This window comes from Stegostoma tigrinum, chromosome 6 (assembly GCF_030684315.1).
Source record: "Stegostoma tigrinum isolate sSteTig4 chromosome 6, sSteTig4.hap1, whole genome shotgun sequence".
In the NCBI taxonomy this organism is placed as follows: Eukaryota; Metazoa; Chordata; class Chondrichthyes; order Orectolobiformes; family Stegostomatidae; genus Stegostoma; species Stegostoma tigrinum.
In genome coordinates, this window is record NC_081359.1 from 67,189,899 (window position 1) to 67,211,732 (window position 21,834).

The following is a 21,834-nucleotide window of genomic DNA, read 5'->3' on the forward strand; positions in this document are numbered from 1 at the left end:
CATAACAGTGGCATGTTTTCTCATTTTCAGTCTGCTGGGACCATTCCAGAACATAGGGAACAGATGTATGTAAACATCATGTATAACAAGGAGACAATAAATGTAGAACAAAAGCCTATATCCTTCTACTGGCACTTTACAAATCTCTTGTTCATCTCGGAAAGATTCCAGGATGCACAAGTTTCGGTTATTAACCTTCAACACTTTGTGCTGCTCAACATATTGCTTTCAACATGTCTGTTTACATCCATTGGTTTACTGCCTGCCTGAAAGACATGACCTCTGATAGAATGCAGTACTGCTTTATTATTATGCTGTAATGCCAGCCTAGCTCAGGTGCTTCATAGGCTCATACAGCATGGAAACAGACCCTTTGGACCTACCTGTCCACACTGACCATGTTCCCAAACTAAACTAGTCCCACCTGTCTGTGCCTGGCCCATATCCCTCCAATCCTTTCCTATTCATTAACTTATCCAAATGTCTTTTAAACAGTCTGTGGAATTGGACTTTAAGAGAAAACCTACTTCAGAGAAATAACTTTTACCACTGGCCCAATGCTGACACTCAAGTATAAATTCTCCTCACTCCGTTTTTCATTCAAATAGTTTCTGTGCTCAGGGAAGAAAAAAATAAAATTAATTGCTGGAACATTATACTGACCCAGCTAGCCCTGATATGCATATTATCCATCTTTAGAAGATCATAGAGCTTGTTATTTACCTTTAAATGTAACATAATTGAAGTTCTTAAACATAAGATTGATTCAACATTTAACTGTTATTCCTTGTGAGTGGTAATCTTGCTCTTTTTGCTGTCTGATTTCTTGTTTTTCTTCCAAAAACAGATGTTATGTTAAGACCAGAGATAATGGGAACTGCACAAGCTGGAGAATCCAAGATAACAAAGTGTGAAGATGGATGAACACAGCAGGCCAAGCAACATCTCAGGATGAGGCTCTCTGATGAAGGGTCTAGGCCTGAAACGTCAGCTTTTGTGCTCCTAAGATGCTGTTTGGCCAGCTGTGTTCATCCAGCTTCACACTTTGTTATCTTGTTATTTTAAGACGTCTACTTTGGAGAACATTAGGAGTTCATGAAATAAAGTCAACATTATTTGTTCAGTTAAGAACGCTTAGCACCATAATCTCTATCAGTTTGTATTTTTTTAAAAAGTTAGCACATTATGGATGTATTCTATTTATTTTTGTCTTTCACGCTTAGCCATTCACGATAAAACAGGGATTTAACTGTGGTTTTATGCCATTTTATCGTCAGGTGAAGTGCCTGGACTATATACACCAGAAGAACTGGAACCAATTCTATCACCTTTAAAAGATCAGGCTTCACAAGATGGATTCACTGGACCAATCTTTAATTATTTTGCATACAGTGAGTAAAATTTAAATCAATTTTTTTTTCTTTTTGTGGTACAACAGGGTATGATATGTTAATTGACTGGAAGCTCATGTTCAAAGTCCACCATGACAGCTTTTAAATTGAACTTGATAAATCCGGTTATTTATGTGCAATCATCCACAAAAAGTATATCATAAAAAGCAAGCAGAAGCTAATATCCTTCAGAGAATGTTCCTGGTCTAGTCTGTGAACATTGGTTCCACATGATGCACTGAAACTAACATACCCCATGAACATGGAGTTAGTGGCAGAACTCTGAGGGAGGACGAGAAGGGCATCATTGATTTTCATACTGGTTTGATCCTGCCTTTAGGCAGACCTGCATCTTGGAATGGCCAGTAACCAATGATTATATTTAATGTAACAAGGTGTAGAGCTGGATGAACACAGCAGGCCAAACAGCATCAGAGGAGGAGGAAGGTTGACATTTCGGGCCTGAATACTTCTTCTGAAGAAAGGTCTAGGCCCCAAACATTAGCCTTCCTGCTCCTGGGTGATGCTGCTTGATTCTCCAGCATCTGTAGTTCCTACTATCTCTGATTACATTTAATGTGACCTGAATGGGAAGGCTGCTGGGATCTTACCTGTGTCAGATTGACCCATGCAGCAGCAAAGACCTGGGGGGGTCACTGGAGATGACATCCAAATTACATATCAGGAGTCGGCGAGAACTCCTTTATTTGTTGCAACCACCATCAACTACTTCCTCTAACATCGTTCACAGTCCATCTTAAAAGGTCCTCATTCTCTTCCTGCCACAGTAACGCTAACCTCTCCTGTTGAGGCTGCACTGTAGGCTTTGCCCATGTGCCACTCATGTGCCAATTCTGCCTGGTTTCCAAAATTGGATAGAACTCCTCAGAACTGACTTTCGATTGACTGTCTCAAGCAATATCATACAGACCTGTGCCCAGCATCATCAGTGGCATTGTAACCTGCTGTTGGCTCCAGCATCAGAACCTCTTCAAAGGAAATAGATTATTCCACTCTGTGTGGCTAACTCTTCAGGTCCCCATGGGATATGGGGATGACCAGTAAATTATTCCTTTCCAGATGAAAAAAGGATGTGGTTCTTCAGAAAATTTTAAAATTATTATATGTGTATGAGCGTACGTGTAAAATTCCATCAGCAAGAGAAATGTTGAATCTGCTGAGAAGAGTTTAGATTTGGGATGGGGAGAACAATGTGATGTGACATTTAAACATGGGCTGCAGTTCTACACAGAGTCACCAGCAGTGATTTTGTCTGAAGTGGACAACTGGTATTCAGTAGCCTGACTTCGGACCCAATTATCATTTTTGCATTAGGTGTGCAGAGGTGGGCAAAGGATGAGGAGTTGTGAGGATACAGGCTTTGTTTTACGTCAGTCTGTGCAATCTGAGAATGATGGTAATTATAGAGGAAGGCTGTTTCAGTACTCTAGCACTGTGACTAATACCTAAAATAAAGTAATTAGAAACAAAATATTCATCCAAACCTCATTCTCCCCTTCGTTCCTGCACACTGTCATACTTTGCCCATTCCATGCTATGCCCTCTGCCCACATCCCATGGGACCCCGGACTACCCAGTCGCTCCTATGCCTCTCCACTTATCACCCATGACAGCTACTTCCACGTACCACCCTCCCCTACCCCTTCACATTCCATGCAAAATCACCCAGCATCCACATCTAGCCATGCAAACAACAGGAAAAGAAGAATTATATTACATAAAAATTCTATATTGCAGGCTACACTCTTTTGCTAGAGTACACTGATTCATAAAAATACGTTGACAGGTCTTGTTACTTGTCATCTTGACACTTCCTGACGGACTTGATTAGTCTTCACAGTGCCGAGTTTGTGCATCTTTTATGTACTTTCACAAAGGGTATATGGCTGATTTTCCCCTCTCAAAGAATGCTATTCTGCCATCCCCAACATGTCATGGGACTGTATCCACGTGGATACATCACCTGTCTAAAGGGATACCCTGGCTAGCCAAAACAGACATATAGATCTGGTCTTAATTTTCTAATGTGCACATTCTTGGTTCCAGACAGCAGTAGTTTCAAAATCCTGTTTGAGTAGAGGCAGCTAATCAGTTAAATAGCCAACTGCAAGTACCAACTATGGGCGGATCCCAGACCTGCTCCTGTAGAAACGCGGAATGCTGCGTTTGTGAAAGGGATTTAGGATTCTAAAATTCGGGGACATTATCTTTTGTGACAAAGATTTGATACTATTTGATTAAGGAGGCATCATGTGTTTACCACCATTTATAGCTGGATGACACCTTCAGGAAATTGGCACAAGGGCAAGTTGGTTAGGGGCAAGCCATTATTCTGTTAGACCGAGCAAATTTCTACACTAGCCCACCTGTGAACCTTCCTCAATATGTGACCAAACATGCTGCTTCTCATCTTAGAATGTGGTGCCCCTGCAAGCATTGTGAAAAAGTTATGCATGTTGCCTCATTTTCCTTTCATGCCACCCTTTAATGAAGAAAAGCAATTAATAAGCATATCCAATATATTTATACTGTTCCTTTTGAATTTCAAGTGCTTTCATTGTGTTTCGTGATTTGTGTTTTATTTTAAATGTCAATCATTCTAATCTTTTTGAACGACGTGCCTGTTTATATTATTTTCAGTCTCTATCTACATTTTCCATGCATTTTTTCTGCAATTTGTAATAAGCAGTTTAGAAAGATAATTTTAGGGTTTAAGCATCAGGCAATTTGTTTTAACAACCTAGATGGAAAAGTGCCTGTTTTAACATTCTATTGACATTTTAATTATCTCATAAGTAAATAGGAGAGTAAAAGGATACATAGGTAAAGTGAGAATTGGTACACTGAAACATAAATTAATTAGTTATTGATGCCTGCTTTTACATGTATTGTATATTTTGTACAGCTTTATATTTCTATTTTTCATTCACCATTAATTTAGACAATATGTAAATTATTTAAAGTCAGTTACTGGTGTGGAAGTTGACCTAATGCTTCTCTGTGAATCACGTAAGCTACTTCTAAGAATGAGGCCGTGCAGAAAAAATAATTTCCCTGACCTCCTTATTTAAAACACACACTGTTGCAGTGTGTTTCAAGGCTAAGGATTTATCTGTAGAAGCTCCAAACTCTCAATAGAAAAAATTTCATTTTGTAGAACAGAATTTGAGTTTTGCTTAAAAAAATACATTTGTTGAAGCTTTCTGTCTTGTATTCATTAAGGCAATTTGTTAGAATACTAATTTAAGGGAGAAACTAATGCTTACACTGTTTGAGAGGAGGCTGTTAATTGGTTGGCAAGTGGTCTCTGATTGGTGGAGGCATTGTTGTGGTGAATGCACCAGTGAGACATTGACTGACAGTTAACTGCCAAGCATTGTTTACATTTTAAACCAGGCACATTGACTCTGATCAAGGCCTTTCACTGAAAAATGTTCCAGAGGACAGTTGTTGCCTATTTTATATAGTTGAAACAGATGACTTGCGTGTAACTGTTCTTTCTGTCTGAAACAAATAGGACCCTGTGCACTATGATACAAGCATCCAGTAACCACAGGTGTGCCACCCTATGAGCTTGACTGACGAACCTAAATTGATTTTTGGTATAATTCTTCAGGTATCCTGACTTATTTAGCAAATACTGTCCAATTCTGTGTCGCTTTTAGTGTATGTAACTACAAGTGTGCCATTCTGTCAGCCTGACTGACAACCAATTCAGAGTAGTTAATGTAATTCTTCACACACTCAGGGCTTTTTAGCAAATGTTGTCCAATAACATTTCATATTGAACACTGATTTGGGTTTTACAAGTGTTGTCTCTTGGTGGGGTAGCATTCGTGACCTCAGTTAATAAAGCCATTTCGATGGCACCTCCTTTACTAATCCCAAACCCAAGCGATATCTTGTTTGCATGGGTTTGCTACCAGGTCTACTTTCTGCTATTAACACCTACCACTAAAACTAGTAATATCTGTCCATCGCTGATATATCTCCTCTTCTCCGACTAGCATTCCCTTTGTCTTTTGTTTTCTGTATCCTCACCATCTGTTCCTCTTGTCCCGCCTCCCTATTATGCACAGCATAAAAAACATAATTTTCCACCCCATCACTTACAAACGTTGGATGAATACAGCAGGCCAAGCAGCATCAGAGGAGCAGGAAAGCTTGATTTTGGGTCAGGGCCTTTCTTCAGAAGACCCTTTTTCTGAAGAAGGGTCCTGACCCGAAATGTCAAGGTTTCATGCTCCTCTGATGGTGCTTGGCCTGCTGTGTTTTCATCCAGCCTCATACTGTATTATCTCAGATTCTCCAGCATCGGCAGTTCCTACTATGTTTCACTTACAAATGTTGTTGAAGTACAAGCATTAACACTGTTTTTCGCTTTTCATACAGACTGCCTGATCTGTCGGGTTTCTCTAGCACTTCCTGTTTTATGTCAGATCTCCAGTATCTATTGTACTTCACGTGCATAGTGTAATTGATAGGTGGCACAACTGGAAGGTAGACGACTATACTATAGTCTCATGGCAGGAGATAAAACAGTGATGATGTTATAATGGGGAAAATGTGAGAACTAACTTTGAGACGAATCAAGTCTGGATAAATTGGAATCAAAGATTGGCATGAAAAGCTATAACAGGAAAATGGGTTGCCTTTAAGGACAAAACAGTTCACGTACCATCAAGGTACATTCCCATGAGGGTGAAAGAAATGGTCAACAAATACAGAAATACCTAAATTATGAAAGGGATGGAGTGTACAATGAAAGAGAAAGATAGCTGTTAGGTGCAGTTTTGGATAGGGTTCATTAATATAAGTGAGAACCACACTAAATGAATCGAGCAGAAAGTGATAAACCTCATGAAAAAATCAAAGAGTGAATATGAGAAGAGACTGATAGTTAATTGCCAAGCTTTGTTTACATTTTAAACCAGGCAGATTGACTCTGATCAAGGCCTTGCACTGAAAAAGAGGACTTGAGTAGAGGACATGGTTGAGGAGATGAATACTGTGCTCCTGCCTTTGTCAGGAAAGATGATGTTACACAGGTCATAATGAAAGATGATGGTAACTGAGATATACTGGATGGCATACCAAATGACAAAGAGATGATCTTATACATGCTGACTGTACTTAAGCTGATGATAAGCCACGAGGACTGGTTGAGATACACACAAGAATACTAGAGAAAATAACTGTTGAAATTGCAGAGACATTGGCCGTAATCTTGCAATTCTCCTTAAATGCATCAATGGTCCCAGAAGCCTAGAGAACTGCAATGTTATGCCCATGTTGAACTGAAAATAGACATGCCAAAACAAATAATCTGAAGAAGTTGGATTTAAAATAGCTTCTTGAACAAACAGCAGTGTCAACTTTGCCTTCTGCAATCGAAAAGAAATGATTTAAAGAGATAGACACAAAAGCAGAAATTGCAAGCAAAACTCAGCTGGTCTGGAGAAATCCGAGTTAATGATTTGAGTTTGGTGACTCTTCACCAGAACATCATGAAGAAATAGAATCTCTTTTGTTAGTGCTGCCATTTTTGCTGAAGCAAATATGTAAGGATGAAACCAACAACTATCGATAAGTCAGTTTTACTTTGATAGTCAGAAAGATTTTCAAAATAGTAGGTTGACTTTTTCTATTTTTAGGCGGTGATTTTTTAGGGAGTTTCCTGGAGGGTTTCCCTTCATGGTTCACTGTAATCTTTCTCATGCAAGCACTGCTGGCCTCATTATCGATGCATCTGAGTGCTGCAGAGCACTTCTTATACAGTCATGTGGCAGCAAAGGTGCAAGTACTCACTGCTGCTATGACCATGCAATACTCATGCTGCTGGCACCATATTTAAACCCAACTGTAAACCACTTCAAATGCTGCCAGCCAGCAACTGGCCTTCATTCTGTGCTGCTAGACTATTCTGGGAAAAGACAAGTCCCAGAATGGGAAGCTGGCACCTCACTCTGGAAAAGAGTACTTGGAGGTGATGGTGGATGACGTGGTGGAGAGGAGGGCTATCCTGTTTACTGTGGACCAGCAAAGGGGTCTGCATCACCTGCCTAACCAGCCTGGCCCCAAATAGCAGCTCAGGTCAGTGTTGTTTGGCACATCAACAGAAATGCTAGTTGTGCTGGAAAAAGATTAGTGATTTTCCATGGTCCTCAAGGATAAGTATTGCCATCGTCTCTTTGTTTCCATACAATCATTCTAACTCTGCCACTGCAGTGTCATGAGTTAACTGAAAGGTTTATACCAATAATCATGCTTCATGTGCAACAAGCGTCACTGAAATTTATAAGAGTATAAAATCTCAGTGAGATCACCAAAATGACTAATTTGTCTGACTGACTGCTATTCAGGACAAAATCAATTTTTTCAGGTTTTGTCATTAACAGAAAGTAACTCCATTTGTTGTAACACACTTAACTTTAACAAGAGCGGAGAGAGAATTTGTAATTTACCATCATGCAGCTTAAATTGTGCCCATTCAAAAACCTTAAATATACATACTATCTCTAGCACGCACACACTCAGTTGAGACAATCGAATGATCTAACACAGAGTGGAAAAAGAATATAGACTGGTTGAATGAAATTCCGAAGATTACAAGCTCAGATTTCCAGGGTTGGTCAAATTGTGTCACAATTGTAACTGTCCACACTTATGGCACACTGTTTTCTGCAGGTTGGAAGTCGTTATTAATTCAATGGTCGATCAAGTGGATCCTTCCTTGTTTTAAAATTTTCCTGGAGACACGTAGTAATCTTTGAATAGCGATGCTCTGCTTTGTGATTGTATTTCCAACTCTGAGTCAGAAGATGCATTTTCAAGCCCACCCTAACATTACCAGCATGAAGAAACCTAAGTGCTGCCTTTAAATTCTGTATTAATATCTCGCAGAACACTTGTGTGCACTGCATGTGAGAACCAACTTCACTTTTTGGGTTATAGAATCCCGCAATGAAGATGATAGAAAAGGTGATTACATGTTGACCTGCCAGATTGTAATTCAGTCCATGAATTATCCCACAATATTTAATAAAGGAAATGTGTTATGACACAAAGCCAACAATAATGCTACAACTAATTCTATACTTTTATTATTAAACCTATTAACTCTATTTTAAAACAAAATGTAAACTTTGGCAATTTTAAAAATACAATGGAATTTTAATATGCCTAATATTCCAATAACATGGACATAAATGTTGCTAATTTGTGTTAGTGAATGATAAGTGTTTTACCTTTTCCAAAGTTCAGCGGTGGTTAGTTACATACTCGTCAAATATTGATTTTATTATAAAACATTTGGATACTTTCTATGTGGTACCATATTGTGATGCCATAATGTTGAAACGGGTTCAGGATTAAGTTAATATTGTTATGAGCCCAATTGTCATTGCTGCAGGAGAAGATTCCAGAATGAAACCTGGCTTGATAGATCATGTTATTTCCTAATTTAACATGGTGGTCTTTCATTGAACATCAGCATGAGACTGCGAAAAATGTTTACATAAAGCTCAGTTTATGGTGCGTTCACCTGTATCAGGAATTTAGCATCAACGCTTAAGGAAATTACAGTGAAACATGTTTACATTGTGATTTAAATCCCGTATTTATCTTTCTTTTATACATGGGCGTCAGTTAGCTCAGTTGGTTGGATGGCTGGTTTGCATGCATATTAACGCCTAACTGCATGACTTCAATTCCTGCACTAGTTAAAGTTACCATGAAGGACTCTCCATCCCAACCTCTCCCCTTGCCTGAGGTATGATGACACTCAGAATAAATCATCACCACTTGTTTGTCCCTAATGAGAGAGCAGCCCTGTGATCTGGTGGGACTGTGATGACTTTATCTTTATCTTACTGAGCAAACCAGCAATGTATGACCTCTCTCATTCTTGATATATAAAGCCTAATTAGTAAAAGTGAAGAATTGTAATCCGTTTTGAAGTTTAATGGGATTTGATGATCCCAAGTCATTAGTATCTGGAGGATCTGTCTTGATTGCATTTGTCATTTAATGCATTTGAGATGTTTGATCATAATCTATGACCCATTCTTACCATGTCCTGATTCTGTGTGTAAGAACTTAGTTGCACATGGTATTAAAATTTGTTCAAAACTCTACCGTCTTGTCACTTTATTTTCTTACTTAGTCCCCTGGATCTTGCTGTTTGCCTACTTTAATATTAAACCATTCCTAGCTGGATTGCAATACAAACGTTGTGGTCTGGTCAGGGACAGTAACAGCATTACAATATCCATTCAAAATATGGCTACACTAATTTGTAATAGAAATATGAAAATCAGAGTTTATTGTATAATTTTAGGAACAGACTTACACTGGAGCATTTTGAAACAATTGCACCTTTCTTTAAACCCACTTTACCTGAACACTATGCTTGGTCTTGATTCTGCACTGAATTTACGAAGTGATAACTTAGTTGATTAAAATCAATGTATCAAGCTCCATATTAGGGTAGACGTTTTGTCACAGCTGGTGATGGTGTAAAGTGGGTCACATCAAATTGTCTGCTTGTTATACACTGCTTGATATTCAGTTTTATTGCAGTCATGACAATAAAATGGGAACTTAATAAAATCTGCATAGCTACTCCCACTCATCCAATCTGTCGCACTCAAAAACAGCTATTAGTTTTGTTTTTAAACATGCAGTGTCAGGGGATAAAGATTAGCACTCTATCTAATATTTCTGTTGTTATTAATGTTATTTGAAAGTAAACTGAAATACTTTTTCTTAATATAGGAATTCAGCAGAACTTGCACATTGTTCTTATTATGGACTGCACCAACTCCAATTTTACAATTAACTGTGAAAGTAACCCAGCTTTTTACAAGAAGTGTTCTGTGCAGTGGATGGAAGGCTGGTCTAATAGCAGCATGAAGAAAGTAAGTAGAAAACCTTAGTACTATTCTCATTATTCCTATAAATATCTAGCTGTAGTTAGTCTCTCAAGATTCCTTTTGAATGTATGATTTTAAATTGATTCTATCTTCAGAGGAAAATTTACTTAGGAACTTTTTTCAGATTCATATGCTGAGTAGATAAACCACATGAAAAAAAAAGTCGTCATTTCTGCATGATGTCTTTGGGGTTTGGTTGGGTCAGCTGGGTAGACAGTTGCTTTGTACGTCAGATTAGTGTCAACAGCATTGGACTCAATCCACATTCTGACTGAGGTGAATTTAGGACTTGCCTTCTTGACTACTTCTGGTAAAAATAGTTCTGACATTTAACTGTGCTTCTGCAAATAATCACCTTTGGGCAAAGAAAGAAAATAATAAACAAACCCAGAGAATGCTGGACTAACTCAGCCGGTCTAGCATATATGGAAAAGCAGTCAATATGTGAGCCTGGAATAACTTCAGAACTGGAGGTATTGGAATATTTTTTTAATATGACAGAGGCAAAGGAGGAGCATGAGGATAGATGGCGTAGTGCAAAAAACAAAAGGGTTGTTAATGGTGGTGAAAGAGAAAAATAAATGTGAAATGATTGTAAAGTAAGATCCTGACACGAAATGTCAGCTTTCCTGCTCCTCTGCTGATTGGCCTGCTGGGTTCATCCAGCTGTACACCATGTTGTCTCAGATTCTCCAGCGTTGGCGGTTCCTATTATCTCTGTAACAAGTTTAACCCCACTGGGAAGCCTCTTCAAGAGTGCCCACCTTAAAGAAGTTACCGTCCTCCCCCTGGAAAAACCTCAGTGTATACCTCTCCCACTGCAACCCTCTTGTACTCTCTTTGGCCCTGAAACTGCTCGACAATGTCCTAAAGCAAATCAGGTACTACAGCCACATTGCCTTTCTGAGTACCTGCCTATGGAACCGGATCATCCCCAACGGACAACAGTCTACATTTAAGCCTTCCCAATTTGGCCCCAACTGTGACGACAGCTACATTCAGAACATTGATATCCTACAGAAGTGTTTCTTCCTGTGACTCCTGAGATACACACTCGCTGCAATGCGCCAGCATCTCCAGATACTACAATTGAGCCAACCCCAGCTCAGCACCTCCCCTTCCCAGACCTGCAAAGGACCTCTCCTGTTTTTTATTCTTTGTAAGATCTACAACCTGACTCACAATTCTACTCGGCTTTATTACACACTAAAAACTGAAAGTACTTTAAACTTACTGGTGCCTGCCACCCTACCCAGGACCTTCCCCACTATGTACCCGCCACCATTGGCCATGTGGCCAACTTTGGAGCACCAATGGTTTCCACGGATGACAACGCATCTGCCACTGCCCGTCTATTCACTTCTGGTATGGCCAATGCTATCAACACTGCTGCTGATGCCGCCGCCTCCATTTTCAAGGCCAACACAGACATGGAGGATGCCGCTGCCACCAACATCCAAGATTTACCGGCCTACACCGCTCCGTCCACTACTGATGTCACTCTGCCCAATGTTGACATTGCTCCGTCCACCACCTCCACAACCAGCAGCTCCAGAGGAGACAATAGCACCCAGCCCTGCTGAGTCTGCACCATCCCCCCAGACCTCCCCCTTACTGAAGACGAACGATCAGTCCTCAGTAAAGGACTCACCGTGGTCCCCCTCCACTCCCACATCGAAAATACAACTCATGTTTGGATATTGAGCAGTTTTTCCGCCGCCTCTGTCTCTGCGCTTACGTCTTTAACTGTGAGCCTAACCCTCCCTCTACTGACCCCTTTTCCCACCTCCAACACACCCACTCCTCCTGGACCACCCCAAGGCCTCTTACTCTCCCTCGACCTCTTCATCTCTAACTGCCGTTGAGACATTGATCGTCTCAACCTCTCCATTGCTCTCACCCGCTCCAGCCTCTTCCCCCACAGAACGTGCAGCCCTCCCCTCCCTCCATTCTAATCCCAACCTCACAACAAAACCCGCGGACACAGGAGACGCAGTTGTAGTATGGCGCACTGACATCTACATCGCCAAGGGCAGATGCCAGCTCTCTGACACCTCCTCCCACCGTCCGTTTGAACGTGACCCCACCCCCAACCACCAGAACATCATCTCCCAAATCTACCACAACCTCATCACTTCAGGTGACCTCCCACCCACAGCCTCTAACCTCATTGTTCCCCAACCCTGCACCGCCTGCTTCTATCTCCTTCCCAAAATCCACAAACCTGACTGCCCTGGTCGACCCATTGTCTCTGCTTGCCCCTGCCCCACCGAACGTATTTCCACCTATCTCGACTCCAATTTCCCCTCCTTGGTCCAGGAACTCCCTACCTATGTCCGTGACACCACCCACACCCTCCACCTCCTCCAAAACCTCCAATTCCCTGGTCTCCAACTCCTCATTTTTACTATGGACGTCCAGTCCCTATACACCTGCATTCTTCATGCAGATGGCCTAAAGGCTGTCTGCTTCTTCCTGTCCCACAGGCCTGACTAGTCCCCCTCCACTGACACCCTCATCCGCTTCGCCGAACTCGTCCTCACCTTCAACAACTTTCTTTCAACTCCTCCCACTTCCTATAGACAAAGGGTGTGGCCATGGGTACCCACAAGGGCCCAGGCTATCCCTGCTTCTTTGTAGGATACATGGAACAATCCCTGTTCCAAAGCTACACTGGCCCTATCCCCCACCTCTTCCTCCGTTACGTTGATGACTGTATCCGAGCCACCTCGTGCTCCCATGAGGAGCTTGAACAGTTCATCCACTCCACCCCAACCTTAAGTTCACCTGGACCATCTCTGATATCTCTCTCTCCTTCCTGGACCTCTCTGTCTCCATCTTTGGCATCCACCTGGAAACCGATATCCATTTCAAGCCTACCGACTCCCACAGCTGCCTAGCATACACCTCTACATCAGGGAAACCAAGTGGAGACTTGGGGACCGCTTTGCGGAACACCTATGCTCAGTTTGCAACAAACAACTACACCTTCCAGTCGCAAACCATTTCAACTCCCCTGCCCACTTCTCAGATGACATGCCTATCCTGGGCCTCCTGCTTTGCCACAATGATGACACCCGACAGGTGCAGGAACAGCATCTCATATTTCACTTAGGAACCCTGCAGCCCAATGATATCAATGTGGACCTCACAAGCTGCAAACTCTCCCCTTCCTCAACCGCATCCTTAAACCAGCCCAGCTCATCCCCAACTCCATAAGCATTCCTCCCAACTCAAGACCCACCCCCATCTCCTACCCACTAACTTCATTCTGCCTCCTTGACCAGCCCGTCCTTCATGGATCGACCTATCCCCTCCCTAACTCCCCACCTACATTCACCTTTACTGGCTTCAACCCCACCTCTTTGACCTGTCTGTCTCCTCTCCACCTCTCCTCCTTTATCCAACTTCTGTTCACCTCCCCCTCTTTCCCTATTTATTTCAAAATCCCCTTCCATTCCCCCATTTCTGAAGAAGGGTCACGACTCGAAACATCAGCTTTCCTGCTCCTCTGATGCTTCTTGGCGTGCTGTATTCATCCAGCTCTACACCGTGTTATCTGTGAAAGGAAGGAATGGGTTTTCTTTAATGAGATAAAGTAAACAAGTCAGACAAGACTTGTCTCTGTGTATGGGAGGGAATGGAACGTGGCTGAGCAGGAGTGGTGGAAGTGGGGAGGTGGGGATAGGGGTTTAAGGAAAATGGAGAACAGATATAATGCAGTCAGTTTATGAAGTTATGGAATTCAATGTTGACCAGCTTGAGGCTGTAAAGTGCTTAAATGGACAATGGGTTTTGTAACTTGAGTTTGCGTTATATTTCATTGGAACATTGCAGCAGGCTCAGAAAAGAAATATGACCATGATAGCGAGGCAGTTTATTGGAATGGCAAGCCACTGGGAGGTTGGGTCATCCCTATAGGCAGAGCACAGGTGGTCTGCAAAATGGTCACTTTCTTTGAGTTTGGTCTCACACTAATGTAAAGGAGACAAGCATAAAGAAAAGCATGAGAATTCCTGAAGGCCTGGTTTTCAACCACCGATGCAATTCGCAAACATGTTAAAATAGACCCCATTTACATACTACGACAACACAAAACTAGAAACAAGACGGCCCACCATGATAGACCGGATTATATAAATTCAGAGCGGGTCAGAACCACAGTGCTTCAACGGAGGCTGCACAGCACTGACAGCTTTGTGAACCAACCAACAGTTCCAGGTCCTTTAATTGGAACTGGAGGCCTGACAAGAGGCATCTCCACCTCTTTAATTGACCAGCAACCTGCAGGGTAAACCTGCCAGGCTGCATGTAGGAGGATGAGGCCCTAAATTGGGCATTCATTGTTCCAGCTTGAAGACCTCAATGAGGCCATGAGTGAGGAACCATGCACTGATATATGAGTATAGTGGAATTTTAAACACAATTCATGAAAAAATCAATTCAATTTTCTGCAATAATTTGCACTTGTTTTGAAAACAACAAGCTGAAAACTGGCCCCACCCAAAAAGTTGACTTTGCTGACAGAGCAAAGGAATCACCATTGATAGTTTTCACTTGTTTGCAGATGTGATGAGGCTGCAAGGATTACGTTGTAACTTTTGTGCATCACAACATTGTGTTTTGATTTATTTTCAAAGATTGCAATGCAAGCTTTAACCTTTGACACAGCCTTAACACAGAAGCCCTCTGGTGTTTTAGAAAAAGTCAGATCTAGGCAGCTGAAGGCTATTCCATCAGTGTTTGAGATGGAAGTGGAATTGAATTGTGGAACCAGAAATTGGGAGAAGTGTATAGCTGGCTGCCGTGCAGATATTGTCTTTACATCATCACTCTGAGTCCAAATTATCCCCCACAAAATATTCCATGTAAACAACACATAAATGTTAGCAATTTGTTTCAACAATATAATTGATTATTTTGTTTGCAAAGAATTTAAGAAGCCTTCATTAGATCTAACGGTACACCTGTCCTTTAGATTGAAAGATTATGGATTCTAGTAACTACCCCTGCTGTCCCTGCTTTGTGAATAAAATGATTCAATTAGTTAATCCATCATAACTGTGGTACCACTTCAATATCTACTCTATATAGTTTTTGTTCATATTTTTACTTATGTATGCATGTCTTCAAATCAATGCATCATGGAAAATTAGTTAGAAGATTATTATACTGCAAAAATCTTTTTTCCCAGATTCCAGAAATGTTACTTTCGCTGAACTGTGCTCAAGAGAAGAAAGAAAAAGGACGTAGAAGTTCAATTTCTGGTCTGCTCATTTATTAATTTAATATATGATGTGTCTTTGAAATACAAATTGGTTCATAGCAGTTCCTGTATATCTTGATAATAATGCATACGCTTCATTTCATAAGCACTTACATCGGAACTAGAATTAAAATTTATCAGTTTACCCATTCCATGTTTACAATGTTGGAATTGATGCTGGAATTGAAAATTTAGTAAATACAAATTCTATACCTACTTACTTCAGTTAAATAACTTAATTATTGAAAGATGAATTAGCTCAACTTTTTTACACCTTCATCATCAATCAAGTTGCATTGCGGTGCATATATTGAATTGATTCACTTCCAAAACTTGCAATTTTTGCATCAAGATGTGTGCTCCTAAATTATTACAGCACTTTTGTTTACTTAACTGATTTATGGAAAATCATAGCTTTTGCACTGAAGTGGTTGAATGCTGCTGCAGTATTGCTTCATCAAAATCATTTTCTTTTGTACTGTCTTAGAACTGTAGACCTGAAAAGACGGTTGTTCTATAACAAAGGAAGAAGTAAAATTGTATTTAAGTTAAAATCTTAACATTTCAGTGTGGTACCTCAGCGTAGCTATCATTCCTGAAATATTTAATGACTTTGATACTCTGTTCTATTTGCCAGTCTTCAATATTGTGGAACAATAAAATGATGTTATTTAATTAAATTAATTGATATGGCCCAACATAAAAGCTAAATGTATCAATGTAGCTATTGACACATTATAGTTTCAAAATATCTTTACTAATTCATGGTTCAGTAAATCAATAGGTATAGGCATTTGATAGTATAGTACTTGTGTACTGCTAAAAAAAATGCACAATTTATTAAAGCTTTTCTTACACACATCAGGACAGTTTGCAAGAATACCAATGCAAAGGCAAAATCAATATTGATACTGCATGGGAGGAGAATGCTCATCAGTTGACAACTGACTCTCATTGGTAGAAGTATTGCTGTGGGAAGTGCAACCAATAATGCTGATTGACAGTTGATTGTCAAACAACTGTCAATCAAGTTTTAAATCAGGCAGTTTGACTCTGGTCAGGGTATTGCTCTGAGAAATGATGTGCAAATGGTTTTCATCTATTTTATTGCGTTGAAATAGGCATTGTGCATTTATATGTTATTTCTGTCTAAAGAAAAGGGCTTTGTGTATTAATCTATGTAGTTTCTAGTACATCCAAGTGTACCACGCTGCAAGCCTGACTGATCATTCTAAATTGGTGATCAGCATAATTTTGTGCGTCCACAAGATTAACCAGAAAATGCTTTTTAATTGCAGAATCACATCTAGATTTTGACAGGGAGTTGTGAGATTTTTAGTCTGGGCAAGTTGAAAATGGTCAGTATATTGTTGTGAACAGCAGAAGAAACATCCTGTTTGATCTGATCCACCAGACTAAAGGATGAATGGTCTACGTACCCGGCATTACACTGGCCCTTAAACTCATACATTACATTACTCATTTATGCAGTCGGCCGAACTTCTCTTTAGATTGATGGCAGTATTCTGTTATGGTGAACCCCACTCATATTGTTAATGCATACTAGCTGGCTTCACTTTTTGTCTCACATCTTTATTAAGTGATTTGGAATATTATTGTGTTTATCAAATCTTTGGGAGGAATCTTCCTGTTTTCAGCTAATTTGTTTTGTCAAGTGAGATTCCTGGTTCTTAATGGCTTAGCAAAATATTTCTCATGAAATCTTCTGTTCTTTACCTCAATATTTATTCAGCCAGGCTCTTTGGAACCTTACCAACGGAATTATGCCATTGCCAACTCTTTTGGCATATACACTTGTCGTGCCATATTAAAGGCACAGCTACATAGCACTTCAGATGCTGCGAACCAGGAATAACCAATGACTCCATATACTGTGGTACTCAACTGTTATTTCTGAACACATGGCCCAGAGGAAAGGAAAGTACCCAGCTTGGATAGAGGAATCAGGAAGTTTTTTAGTGGAAGAGTTTTGGTGGGATAGGGCAGTCCTTTTTCCAGCTGACTGCAACAAGAGGCTAGGCAATCTACATCAAGCCAGCCTAAACACAGGTGCAGCTTTGGTAAGTACTGTGGCCTGGGTGAAGCAGGACACCCATCAGTACAGAAAGAAGGACAGTGATCTTTGGTGCTCCACTGTAGTAATTGCAAGTATCTTCTGCCTATAACTGCATACTCAGTGCCAGCGTTTAATCTTAACTCTGTGACTACGTTCGCATCTCACCAAGGTTCCTGGACCACAACTTCCACTATTGCATGCATCATATCCATTTAATTGCTCTCACCCCTGCATTTTTAGAAAACTATTAATCCTTCCTGTGATTCTGACTTTCTTAAGACACCTCACCCCTCTCTACTTACCTGTTCCAACTAAATGTTCTAACAATCACTTCCATCATACTCAATCCCTTCTTTATAGGGAGGGTCTGGGGGACTCATCAGGTTCTTTGCTGTGAAAAGAAATTCTAGATTTGGCTAGAGGAGAGCACAACAGCTTCTGTGAGGATGGAAAGTTTTCTCTGGGCTTCTTACCCTTAAGCTACATTGTGCTTTACTGTGCATCTCTTCCATTTCCATCACTACTAACTCATCTTGTATAAGCTTTCATCCATTTTAGACAGCTTATTCCCTTTCTCCTTTTAAGTAACAGTACTGCCTTTCTGTACACCTTCACAAAATGACCAGTGGCAGAGGCAGCGCAACCACCTCTGAGAAGGAAACCACTGAACCCTCAGAGAATTCACCAATAATGTTTTCACATGCATCCCCCCAGCAACTCAGTGGGTTTTATCTTGGTGGGTAATTTAGACAAGAGATCACAATCTGAGGACCACATCAGTGACACATCTCAATGGCTGAATGAAGTAGAAACCTCTGGCCCTAATGCTCAGAGGACAGCCTGAGATCAAACACTTATTAGCCTCTCTGGAAAAGACAATCCCTTGTTGTGGATCATTAACGAATTTGTCAAAATACATTGATAGAGGAATATCAGGAATGTTTATCAGAGGCATTTGGTAAACCAGATTGAAAGGTGGAGGAGTTCTCCAATGTTGATATACTATGCTGGCTCTGGTAGGCATATATCTGGCTGTCTCAATAGACAGATTGGGTACCACTGTGGAGGGCCAGGTTCAACACACTCAATGACTGTGGATATACACATGACCCTAAAATTGCTTCACTCTACCCATAGGTACTCAGCATCAGTGGTGAAGGGGAAATGAGGATGAGGGACATTGACCTCACTCCAAGTGCTAGCAACATCTTTTCAGAACACTCAATAGGTGCCTAGCCACCTTCTCCAACTCCCTGCCTATCATTCCAAATCCTGTAACAATGCAAGCTGAGGATTGTCACCCTGCAACTGGGCAGGAGACTCACTGCAGGCCTGGGCCATCAATGCTCAAAAACCCTTGGCTATAGTGAGTTTTGAGAAGATTTGTGGCTCAGGTTGAGGTTCTGGATGTGAGATTGCTCGCTGAGCTGTAAGGTTAGTTTTCAGACGTAACACCAACAGTGAGCGTCCGATGAAGCACTGGTGTTATGTCCCGCTTTCTATTTATCTGCTCAGGTTTCCTTGGACTGGTGATGTCATTTCCTGTGTTGGTGATGTCATTTCCTGTTCTTTTTCTCAGAGGATGGTAGTTTGGCTCCAAATCAATGTGTTTGTTGATGGAGTTCCGGTTGGAATGCCATGCCGCTAGGAATTCTCGTGCGTGTCTCTGTTTGGCTTGTCCTAGGATGGATGTGTTGTCCCAATCAAAGTGGTGTCCTTCCTCATCTGGAAATGACATCACCAACCCAAGGAAACCTAAACAGATAAATAGAAAGCGTGACATTACACCAGCGCTTCATCGGAGGCTCACTGATGATGTTACCTAGAATGGTGACGAAACGTCTGAAAACTAACCTTCCAGCTCAGTGAGCAATCTCACATCCAGACCCTTGGCTATTCATCTTATCTGTGCCACCCATGATTTTATAAACCTGTATAAGGTAACTCCATAGCCTCCTACACTCCAAGGGGGAAAAAGTTAGTATATGAGCTTTTTAAGGGAGCTCACTGCTATTCCTTGCTGGGAGATGTGTAGTGGGCAGCTCGTTGGACATTTTCTGCCCTATCAATTTAGGTGCAATTGATCATGGGGTAAGACAGCACTGAGGAAGAATCCCAATGCCCAAGATGCTCAATTTAGGCAAAGTATAAAAAAGACTGTCCTCTGAAGTATGTGAAAAATATATCTGTTATTTTTGTGAACACACTAACCAGTTCATACAATCATAGAAATGTAAGCATTTCAATGCAGAGGAAGCTATTAGGTCTGTGTCAGGCACAAAGGATATAATGTGGATTAATGGCTTTTCGTTTATGACCGTGTCAATTACAGTACATCAAGTGCAACAAGTCCTTTTTAAATGCAATGAGGGTTTCTGCCTTTTACCACATTTTATGCACTAACTTGTAGCTGCCCCAACACCCTTTGTATGAAAAGGATTTTCTTTAATGCTTCTCTAATCTTCCCATCAATTTACTAAATCTGTGCTCTGTGTCATCTCTTCAAGTGGGACGTTCTTGCCCTTATTAGTCAGGGCTATTGTACTTTTATACACCAAATTAAATATTCCTTCAGACTCCTCTTTTCAAAAAAGCAATTTTTTCTCCTAAGTTAATGTCTACATTCCTGGCAATATCCTTATATATCTTCTCTATAATCTTTTCATGTGCTCATAGGCTTCTTGCAATATGTGGCTGCACAGCACACAGTTCTCTAGCTGTGGCCTAACCAATGTTTGATCCAGATCAAACTTAATCTCCCTGCTCATGTTCCGTGCCTTTGCTGATCAAGGAAAATGCCCAGTATGCCTGTTAACCACCTAACCTATGTTATGCCAGCTATAGGGGCTTATGTGCTCCCAGATCTTCCTTTTCCTCTTCCTTGGAATCTTCGCATTTACTGTATATTCTTTTGCTTTGCTTGCCCTCCCCAAATATGTCATCATAGACCAATGTGAATGTAATTTATTTTGCCACTTTTTTGGCCCATCTGACCTGATCTGTTGCTTCAATATTCAGGTAAGAATTGCATGTCACCACCACTGTTAATACTCTTGTTGTCATTACTCAGAGTCAATAGTTAACACTAACGTTTTTTCTCAAAGCAAAACTAATAGAATATAATGATAATGCACAACTGTATTCAAATGAAGTTCAGGTTTATGCTGGAAGCTTGGTACGCTACCTGAATCATAGCATCATTAAACCATTAGTACATATTTATTAGAACTAACACTCATTATCTTGGTCTGATACAGCTTGCCATTGTAGCCCAGTGCTTGCAGTAGCTACGCACTTTTTAGAATTATAGGAAACAACACTCAAAATCATAGAGCATAGAACATAGAACATTACAGCGCAGTATAGGCCCTTCAGCCCTCAATGTTGCGCCAACCTGTGAAACCAATCTGAAGCCCATCTAACCTACACTATTCCATTATCATCCATATGTTTATCCAATGACCATTTAAATGCCGTTAAAGTTGGTGAGTCTACTACTGTTGCAGGCAGGGCTTTCCACGCCCTTACTACTCTCTGAGTAAAGAAACTACCTCTGACATCTGTCCTATATCTATCGTCCCTCATTTTAAAGCTATGTTCCCTCGTCTAGCCATCACCATCCGAGGAAAAAGGCTGTCAGTGTCCACCCTATCTAATCTTCTGATCACCTTTTATGTCTTTATTAAGTCACTTCTTAACCTTCTTCTCTGTAATGAAAACAGCCTCAAGTCCCTTAGCCTTTCCTCATAAGACCTTCCTTCCATACCAGGCAACATCCTGGTAAATCTCCTTTGCACCCTTTCCAATGCTTCCACATCCTTCCTCTAATGTGCCGACCAGAACTGTACGCAAGACTCCAAGTGCGGCCACATCAGAGTTTTGTACAGCTGCAACATGACCTCATAGCTCCAAAGCTCAATCTCTCTACCAATAAAACTTAACACACCGTATGCCTTCCTAACAACCTTGCTTAGACCAAATGTATTCTGGCAAAAAAGCCTGAATGTTTCTGAAACTACAATCATACAATGCTCTGGGTTTGCTTCTGTGGGTCATCTTCAACTAGCACTGGTATGCATGAACCAAGTTTTAGGTGGAAGCTTGAACAAAACTGATCACAGAAAATTAGTTTCAGTCATGTATGGA

General features: G+C 40.8%; 1 protein-coding gene across 2 annotated transcripts in view; it reads left to right on the top strand.

The window, feature by feature from the left end:
* dync2h1 (dynein cytoplasmic 2 heavy chain 1) overlaps positions 1-21,834 on the top strand; it is a 541,347-nt gene that overhangs the window by 179,396 nt on the left and 340,117 nt on the right. For both annotated transcript variants that reach the window (XM_059646623.1, XM_059646624.1), the window contains exons 52-54: positions 1,278-1,391; positions 10,188-10,330; positions 15,540-15,612. In XM_059646623.1, coding sequence (XP_059502606.1) covers positions 1,278-1,391; positions 10,188-10,330; positions 15,540-15,612 — 330 coding nt within the window. The remainder of the gene's footprint in view (positions 1-1,277; positions 1,392-10,187; positions 10,331-15,539; positions 15,613-21,834) is intronic.